At 36.1% G+C, this 10,643-nt stretch overlaps 1 protein-coding gene across 2 annotated transcripts in view; it reads right to left on the bottom strand.

The window, feature by feature from the left end:
- Window positions 1-10,643, bottom strand: part of LOC103267999 (exocyst complex component 6B) — a 420,217-nt gene that overhangs the window by 253,087 nt on the left and 156,487 nt on the right. For both annotated transcript variants that reach the window (XM_021716280.1, XM_021716279.1), the window contains one exon: window positions 8,330-8,506. In XM_021716280.1, the coding sequence (XP_021571955.1) occupies window positions 8,330-8,506 (177 nt within the window). The remainder of the gene's footprint in view (window positions 1-8,329; window positions 8,507-10,643) is intronic.

Below are 10,643 nucleotides of genomic sequence, written 5' to 3'. Positions count from 1 at the left end.
CGGCATATAGATCAATGGAATAGAATTGAGATTCCAGAAGCAAAACCTCAATTTCTCAACCAACTCATCTTCGACAAGGCCTCCACCACCTACCACTGGGGAGAGGAGAATCTATTCAGTAAGTGGTGCTGGGAAAACTGGCTGACCACATGCAGAAGATTGAAACAGGACCCCTATGTATCCCCATGCACAAAGGTTAACTCCAAATGGATCAGAGACCTAAATGTAAAACCTCAAACCATAAGAACCTTAGAAAATAAAGGAAAATGAAGGAAATACCCTCATGGAAATCAGAACTGGCACCCAATTCCTGAACAAAACCCGAAACCCACAGGTCATAAGAGAGAAGATAGACAAGTGGGACAAGCTTCTGCAAGGCCAAAGAAACCATCAAGAGAGCAGGGAGACAGCCTACAGACTGGGAAAAAATATTTGCCAACACCAGGTCTGACAAAGGCTTAACATCCTGAATCTACAAGGAACTCAAAAGTGCTGAAAAGAAAAAAACAAACAACCCCATTATAAAATGGGCAAAAGATATGAACAGACACTTCACAAAAGAGGACATTCGAGCAGCCAACAAACACATGAAGAAATGTTCAACCTCACTAATCATCAGGGAGATGCAAGTCAAAACCACACTTAGATACCACCTAACTCCAGTCAGAATGGCAATTATCAACAACTCAAAAAATGACAGCTGCTGGAGAGGGTGTGGCAAAAAGGGAACACTTCTACACTGTTGGTGGGAGTGTAAACTAGTGCAACCTCTGTGGAAAGCAGTGTGGCGATTCCTAAAAGCTCTAAATATCAACCTCCCATATGACCCTGCAACCCCCCTACCGGGAATATACCCTGAAGAACTCAAATCACTCTATAAAAAAGATACCTGCACACGTATATTTATCACAGCGTTGTTTACAATAGCAAGAACCTGGAAGCAACCGTGCTGCCCATCAAAAGAGGACTGGATTAAAGAAATGTGCTACATATACATGATGGGATACTACGCAGCCATAAAAAAGAACAAAATCATGAATTTCGCAGCAACCTGGATGGAACTAGAGTCTATAATACTGAGTGACCTCTCACAGAAACAAAGATCCGAGTATCACATGTTCTCACTCATATAATGGACCTTGAACATCCAATGTAATACTATAAGAAAATGACTGACAGTACTGGGAAACTATGGGGGGGGGATGGGATTAACAGTAGCAAATATCTGTCTGGGGATGAGGATACACCTCTTATCAACAGGATGCCTGAATGAAATGTAATTGTACACCTAACCCTTAACTGTACCCCACAAAACCATAATAAAAAATATTGATTAAAGAATAAAAAAAATTTAAAAAATAAACCAGAGGTAAGGGGTACATTCCACAGTTGGGGTTATTAGCAACTTAGCCCGGGGCCAAGCGGGCTAAGTAATCAATAAGAATATAAAGGAAGACTTCTAGAAGAACTGAAAAGACAAGCAGAATTTTATAACTGAGGCCAAAAAAAATCAAAATAACAGGACATTCATACTATCATCACAATGAAAACAATTTGAAAGACCTTAAATTAATGTGAGCCATAATATATCTTTACCAATGACTATACCTAAAAGATCACAGAATGGGAATAAGAAAGCCAAAACATAATGTCTAAAACATGTCTCAATGTTTTCAATTATTATCACTTAGTCGCCCTCTATACTGTCCTTTTGGCATTTGGTTATATGTATGGGCACCTACTTTTCTTTTGACCATACATATCCTTAATAGGTAAACTTTCACTAAGAACAGAAATGAAAAACTCAGAACCTACAGATGTCAATAGGTATTAGAATTAAGAAAAGTAGGCTGGCAATTTTAAATTGTATTATCTTAATAAACATCCTTTGTGTATGATATACATGAAATAGCTAGGACTTTTATTCTTTTTTCAAAGTACTCGTCTTTTTTTTTTCCATGTATGTGTGGCCCTATCAGTCTTTCATTTTGCCAATTTTGATAAACACTCGATATAAGCAATATTATATTTCCCTCAACAATAGCATAAATGTAATGATAAACTGCAATTGCTAGTGTGCAGACACAGCAGGGATAGTGGCTTACTGATGGTAACCCTGCTACTCAGGGCCCGTCTTACTATCATGCTTAGAAAGAGACTAAGTTAGAAATTCATATTTGTATGTGAATTCAATTGACTTTTTTTAATTGGCAAGTAATTTAAAATTTTTTAAGCACTGTGCAGACCAACCACCAGTTTGCATACTGTTTCTGAACCATGGGCTGCCAACCTGCAATCCCTTGTTTAAACTCTAATCTCATAATGGCATCTTTTATTTCACATTAACTTATTGAGAAATTATCTTCACTTTCTGTTACCTTCCTGTCAATAGAAAGTTTTACTATAAACACTTTAAATTTAGGTCAAATATTTTAACTACCATAATTTTTTACAAGCAATTTTTTATTATCACTATTTCATAGGTGAGAAAAGGAATGTTAGAGAAATTATATGATTTTCCCCAACAGCACAAATCTCATAGAACTTTTACCTTCTAAAACAAATCTTACCTGTGTATTTTCCAATCACCCTGCCTTGTGAACTGAATTGTGCCTCTCTCAGAATTCATATGGCTACGCCCTTATTCCCAATGTGACTGTATTGGAGATAGGGCCTTTAAAGAAAGAGGTAATCACGGATAAATGAGAGCACAAGGGTAGGGTCCTAATCCAATAAGACTTGTATCTTTATTTTAAAAAATGAAGAGACAACTCATAAAAAAAGTAAAAGACAGCAGGGATGTGTGAGCAAAGAGAAAAAGGCCATGTGAGAACACAGCTAGATGGCAGCCATCTGCAAACTAAGGAAAGAGGCCTCAGAAGAAACCACCCCTTCCAGAACCTTGATTTTGAACTTCCAGCCTCCAGAATTGTAAAAAATAAATTTTTGTTATTTAAACCACCCAGCCTGTAGTATTTTATTATGGCAGCCCTGCAAATTAATATCCTGATATATCAAAATTAGTGCAATACCACAAACATCAAGATATCCCAAAGGCTTTCTATTATATGTCATTTGTATTTAAATTAACAATTTCCTCCTGTTTATTCTATATTTCAAAAGAAGCACCAAAATCAGGAGAGCTAAACCTCACATGAACTATGGTGACCATTGTTCCTTAACAGTTTATAAATAAAGAGAGGTACCAACTAGAATATGAGATATGTCACCATACCTCATAGTATGGTACCAATGAAGTATTCTAAAAATGCAGAAACTCTGAAGAAACCTAGAAACAAAGAAGAAATCATAGGTCCTGCTTTTCAAACTACTCCTTATTCAATACTACTTTATTTGAGTAGGTATTTTATTTATAGCAGATGGTGTTCATCAGTCCATGCAAATATGTATTACCAAATATACCAACTTATATTTTGCCTTTATTCAAAGAAAAAGCACACCAATAGCATTCATTGTATGTACCAAGCACTGATAAAATAGTTATATATATCATTTCATTTAGTCCTCATCATAAGCCTACCCATGGTAGATATTAATGTCCCTCCACCCACAAACAATATGTCACCTTGAGGGCTTCTTCATATTTTATCTTCTAATATTGCAAAACTGATATTTCTGACGAACCTAGGGCCATAAATTCACTCTCAATCTAAAATGTTCACACTACATCTAAAACATTTTTAAAGCTCTACCTAGACATTTAAAAAACATTAACATCTGCACATACCACACAGTGATATAAAGATTCAAACAAAATTCCCTAAGTTATACATACTTACACTGACAAGCAATTGAATTAAGCTGATGATCAAAAATAGTTAAATAGAAGTTTTACATAGTTCAACTTGTAATATATAATTAGTAAAAAGAAATTAATTGGAACCATTTCATTAGCTAAGCCAAAAATAACATAAAGAGAGAATTTTACTAGGGAATATGTTTCTCTGCAACACTCCACAGCAATCATTAAGTGATTGACTCTGTTATACTTCAATAAAGCTAGGGGTAGAGAAGAAAAAGAGAAGAAAAGAAAAGAAAAACTGCTTCAGATGGCTAAACACATGAGTAGCTTTTTTATCCAAGATGACAATTTGCTACTAAGATTTTATCCTCAGTTCCTCAGGCTGCTAAGTTTTCCCATCTCTAGTACCAACTTAATTTTGGTTTAATAATACATTAACTCTCTGATCACTATGTGCAAAGCTATGTGCCAGGTGTTTGGCTTTTCCTACCCACCTCATTCCATGGTCTCCTATCAAGTATCATTAAGCTAGAGACATGGTAAATAACCTAAAAATGTCATTCAACTCGAAGAATAAATTATGTGTATTTCCATTAAAAGTATAGGAACGGGCCAGGCACGATGGCTCAAGCCTGTAATCCCAGCATTTGGGAGGCCAAGGCAAGAGGATTGCCTGAGCCCGCAGGTTCAAGACCAGCCTGGGCAACTTGGTGAGACCTCGTCTCTACAATAAATCAAAACATTAGCTAGGCATGGTAGCACACACCTGTAGTTCTGGCTACTTGGAAGGCTCAGGCATAAGGATCACCAGCGCCCAGCAGGTCGATGCTGGGGTGGCCTTGACCATGTCACTGCACTCCAGCCTGGGTGATGGACTGAGACTCCAACTCAAAAAAAACAAAGCATAGGAAAGGGTAAAGTTCTGACTTCAGAGATTAAGAAAATAACCTAAGCTTGCTAAATTAGAATTATAAAATGTCATTTAAAATGCTGGTAATCTATAACAAGCAACAGATTTTACAAAGCAAGATATAACTTTCTCTTAAAGTGCTGCATTTATTACCAGAAAATTTTTTAATCATATGAATAAAAAAATAAACAGAAGACCCAAACACTCATAGATTTGTTTGATTTATGTACTAAAAAGCATCCTTGCAGTCCTCTACAGTCTTACAACTCAAAGTGTGCTCCAAGGACCAGAAGTACCATTCGCACCTGGGACCTTGCTAAAAATGCAGGCTCCTGGACTCATCCTCAATCTGCAAAATCACAGAACTTTTACCTTCTAAAACAAATCTTACCTGTGTATTTTCCAATCACCCTGCCTTGTGAACTGAATTGTGTCTCTCTCAGAATTCATATGGCTACGCCCTTATTCCCAATGTGACTGTATTGGAGATAGGGCCTTAAAAGGATTCCCATGTGATTCCTATACACATTAAAGTTCAAAAGGAATTGCTCTACAACACAGTTCTTAAGTTGAGCCATGGGGGTAAAATGAATTTCATGAACCTCTTGAAATTTCATGCAGAAATTTTTGTGAGTGAATATATAGGCATATTTACTGGGAAATGACAGCATATATTTTTACCTAAGTCCCAAAGTAATATATGACCTCAAATAGATTAAGAATCACTGCCCTATATCCACAGTTGCCATGCTCACAGATTAAAAGTCACAATATTCCAAAAATTATGCTGTTCTCAATGAGGTCTGTTGAAGAATGAAAAGAATGAAGGTCAGAACGTCACAGTGGGTCACGAAAGACCTTATCTGAAGAATTTATTCACACCATGCAAGAACTATGCCAAGAAACCAGTTTGGAAACATCTAAATAAATAATTCTCTACATGAGGTTTGAGATTAAGAATGTGCACTTGAAGAAGATTCAAACTGAGAAGTAAATAAATATAAGGTAGAATTTTTTTTAAGATAGGATGCCATTAGATGACAGTGCAGTGCTGAAATCTTGTTGCAAGAGCTCAATCAGCAAATCTTTAATATAAACTGCTTGATTTGGCCCATTTTTTAAAAAGCAACTTCCAAGTACATCTTATAGTACCACCTTTATAAGGAACCCGCCCCCCCAGCACATTTTACTTCTCATTTTCTTCATCTTTTCTGAACTCATAGGAGAACAAAAATTAAAATGATATAGCCAGGATCATCAGTGAGTCAGGGATAAAGAATGGTTTCCTTACAGAAGGACCTGTGTATATACTTCATTTTTCACCTTATCATCTAACCATCTCTTCAGGTTGTGTATCATCCACGAACACAGATGAGTTTCCATTTCCATAAGCCACAGTGCCTGATAGAATTTCATTTTCTAGATGGGTACTCAAAATATAAATTAAGGAGTTAACTAGTCTTTCTTGAGACTAATGCTTTATTGAACTACTACCATGACTGGTCATCTGTGATGAGTCAAATACCTCACAATCTGACCTTCAAGGTGACTCCATATCCTAATATACCAGTCTTTCCAGGCAAGAAGAGAGAATGCTAGAAAATAGTCAGGGTTGGATAAAGTCCTCTCTACCCATTTCTATCTTCAAGGGTTAGCAGGCAAATAGTTGATTCTTTTCTTCTATTACGTTCCATTAGATAACACTCAAAAACTTTTCTTGGTTCTGTTAAGAGCTATTAAGACTTCTTGCAATCCAAGTAAAATGGGCATAGAACAAAACTTTAAAGTATAGTTAAGTATTAATGTGCCTTATTTATATAATAAGCATATCCTATATATATAAAGTATGAATTTTAAGTATAAATGATCGATACAGTTATTCACTTAATTGAAGAAATGTGTCACCTCAATAATGATAACTATATAAAAAGTATGTATTACTTTGCATTACTTTACAAATATGATAGTCCCTCAGACGTTCTATCAAACTTAAATGCTAATGTTTCAGACACGTGAAGAGGTTGGTTATTTGCCTTTCGGCCCAAACAGTTTAAACAATGCCAATTCTATTTCTGAAGTCAAAGAAGAATAACAGAGACAGACATTCTGATAGCGGTGATACACAACAGAAATCAGCAATACAAAGCAATACAAATAAGACAAACTAATGTTTATTGGCCACTTTTTATGCAGCAGGCATTTGTGTAATACTATGGCACAGAGACCACAGCCTTTACCTGATAGATGAAGACACTAAGGTTCTAAAAGAATAAACAATTTACCTAAGATTACAAAGTTAGACAAGGACAAGTTTTGGGCATAGTTTTTGAGGAGAGAGAAGTGAAAGAAGGGTAGTAAGCGTATAACAGGAGGCAAGGATAGGGAAGAAATGGTGAACCCAGTTTTATCCAGAGAAATGAAACAAAAGGAGACAAGCACTTACAAGCAAAACAGGTAACTGAGTACAAAAGTAAATGATTTTTACATATGCCAGTGCCCGTTTTAAAAGTAAATGGTGTAATTATAAGTTTTTTTAAATAAAATGGCAGAACAAGGATTTGAATAGAGTCTTTTTGACTCTAAAGCTCATGTTCCTAAACACTACACTCGCAAAGAAACTGACCCAGCTAATGCAAATGATAAATATCTAGAAAAAAACATTTTAACAGGAAATCTCACGTCACAATAGTTTTATTTTTAAACACAGATTAAATGTATTCCCAACAACAAAGAAGGATATAAAATATGTATTAGGTAAGTCACTTAATCTTATTCTTGCCTGACAGTAACACAGAACTAATCTAAGAAGTTATGGATATGTCACAAAACTCCCAGATACCCCATAATCACTCATACGTCTATTTCCTTCAGAAATCTATTCTCAACTTTCTGGAAACTTTTAATATTTTCCATCTGAGCCATTTCTCAAGGAAAAAAAAAACAAAACCCTGATTTATTCACTCCTCACCTTCTGAAGTAACATCTTTTGTCTTAAGAAACTCTAGACCATTTTCACCAGGAATCACCTTACACCTCTTGTCTCTAGGTCAGGTAAACTACTCTTTCCTTAATGTAGTACCCAATCAGTATAGAATCCGTAAACCCTGAAAATTTTCAAAAAATAGACGAATACAGACCGGGCGTAGTAGCTCAAGCCTATAATCCCAGCACTTTGGGAGGCTGAGATGAGAGGATTGCCTGAGCCCGCAGGTTCGAGACCAGCCTAGGCAACATGGTAAGACTTCGTCTCTACAACAAATCAAAATTTTAGCCAGGTGTAGTATTGCATACCTGTAGTTCCAGCTACTTGGAAAGCTGAAGCAAAAAGATCGCCAGAGCCCACAGGTCAATGCTGAGGTGGCTGTGAGTGTAACACTGCACTCTAGCCTAGACAACAGAGTAAGACTCCAACTCCAAAAAAAAAAAAAAAAAAAAGAGGAATGCACTTAAAATTTAAATTATTTAAAAATAGTCAGGATCTAAACTATCTTAGCGTATCTTCAGTTTCCTTATTTTGGAGTCTATTTGTATTCATAATGGCATTTGATATCCAGATCACACAGACTGTAGTATAAGAATAAACTTCATCACATCCAAACCATAGTGTATTTAAGCTTTAAAAAAATTCCCACATCCCCAGTTTAGATGTTAGTTACCTCTTCATCATCTTCCTCATCTTCAACATCCAGAATTCCTGAATCTTGTTCAGACTTGGGGCTAGTGCTTTCTATGTCTGTATCAAAGATTATATATGCATCTTTCTTAGATTTTCTCTTGCTACCTATTCTGGGTTGTTGCAAGACAATGTTATCCAGGTTTCTCTGCTGTTGAGCCTAGGATAGAGAAAAACAGACACAAACATATCAAAAAAGGGTTGAGGGAGAAAGAAAGAACAGAAACAAAATTAAGCTGTCAATGAACTTCTAACTTTGAACAAATTGGTATCTTAAAGAAAATGCTACAACAAAAGACCTTAGTACATAAAGTTTTTAGTCTCCGAAACAAAACTAAACATACTAATATATACATGTTTAATCCTGAAGTTTAACCTATCTTAATTCATTTTCCAAGTTAAAAAAGAAAAAAGATAGTCAATGGTATCATTAGACTTTTCAAATATGAGTGAGAAGTCCCCCAAAATGGAATTTATTTATTAAAAAAAAACTATGTAGTTATTCTTACATGTTTAAATATCAGTCACCTTCCAAGTTCTCTCCATTTGATGCACTACACTTATGGAGACACTTTTTCCATTGCTCAAAACAGTTTTTTGGGGTTTTTTTAAAGCAAGATTTATTGAAAGGACAGAAAAACTCCCACAGTGGGAGAGGACCCAGGGGTTGCCTCAAAACAGTTTTTAAACTTGTCAATTTTAATGCCCTTTAGTGCTGCTGCCGTTTTTTTTATTTCACCTCTTCCATATCGGGCCATGCAGTATTCTGTGATATACAATGCACATTAACAGGATAAAACAGAATAAAAGTTGGGAGAAATCCTATTTTAAATAAACTTTAATTTGATTTAATCCAGCATATTCCAAAGACATTTCCCAAAGGGACTCAAAGGGACTCTCCTTTTATTTCTTAAGATACAAAGCTTAAGCATATGACCTCTCAGAATATATTTCTTAATCAACATATGATATTTCTACTCAGTGACAAATTAGTTCAGGAGAAAAATCAGAGTCTCCAAATATTCTGAGTGAGATTAAGGAAATGAAGATAAATGTTAGGTATAAGAAATTAGTCCAGGCACTGGTCAAAAGAGAAAATTATAACAGGACAGAAAAAAAACTTGAACTATGTGAACTAGTTTCTGCCAAGAAAATGAAAAGAATCTACTACATTCCAGAGATTTGAATCAATGAACAAACTTGTTTCTCTGCATATTACCCATTGATATTTTGGTTAGACTTACATAAATACGTGGCTTCAGTAACAAACTATAGCTAGAGAAGGCACTCAAAAACATTTAATTTAGGTTTGTACCTAAGACACAAAAATCCTCCAAGCATTTGGGAAACCAAGTTAAATAGAACATTTTTTTCTATTTTTCTGAAAAGTAGCTATTCCTCTCCACTTACTTCCAATGCAAAACATACAAAAAGGGATCAAGAACTCAGGGGATTCAAAGGAATAGAGAACTTCTTCTAAAGCTTTCATATTTTATAAAGCAAATTCTCAACTAGAGAGTGATCACTTGCTTTCTAAACTCTACCCTCTTTCAGTACAGCAAAACCAAGATCTTTCATAAGTAGGTCTTCTTTTGTTGAATCCCAAATTATTTTTTCACAATCAATAAAATACTGCCAGTTTACCAAAAGCAATGAACAAAGAAAATCACCATCTATTCAAAATGTGTGTTATAGAATGGCAGGAAGTGATGAAGACTAAATACAAATATAAATATATAAATACATATAACATGTATTAAAATGAAACTGTGGCCGGGCTCGGTGGCTCAGCCTGTAATCCCGCGCCTTTGGGAGGCTGAGGTGAGTGGATTGCTTGAGCCCGCGGGTTCAAGACCCGCCTGGGCAGCAAGACCTCATCTCTACAATAAATCAAAAAATCAGCCGGGCGTGGTAGCGCACGCCTGTAATTCTGGCTACTCGGAAGGCTGAGGCGGAAGGATCGCCGGACCCCAGCAGGTCGAGGCTGCAGTGGCCGGGAGTGGCCACTGCACTCCAGTCTGGGCGACAGAGTGAGACTCCAATTCAAAAAAAAATGAAACTGTGATATTGGCGTCTATGAAAAGAAATCCAATAAAAGCCCTTCAGAGCTCTTTCCTAATATGCTGTTTCATTAGGATCACTTCTAGCCCTCCAAAGACAATCCTTAGAGTAGGTGACAATAATTTCTGCTGACTGGGTTCAAGTAGGGGTAGAGGGGCACAAAGCATACAAGTACCAGCTAGAGCTTAGAAAACATTTCTTAGTTGTCCATTCTCTCTCTCCTCTTCTCCCTCCCT

The sequence above is a fragment of the Carlito syrichta genome, unplaced genomic scaffold, assembly GCF_000164805.1.
Source record: "Carlito syrichta isolate Samal-C Ts95f unplaced genomic scaffold, Tarsius_syrichta-2.0.1 Scaffold308662, whole genome shotgun sequence".
NCBI classification, from domain to species: domain Eukaryota; kingdom Metazoa; phylum Chordata; class Mammalia; order Primates; family Tarsiidae; genus Carlito; species Carlito syrichta.
The sequence above is the reverse complement of the archived record's forward strand: the minus strand, read 5'-3'. Positions and strand labels throughout refer to the sequence as shown.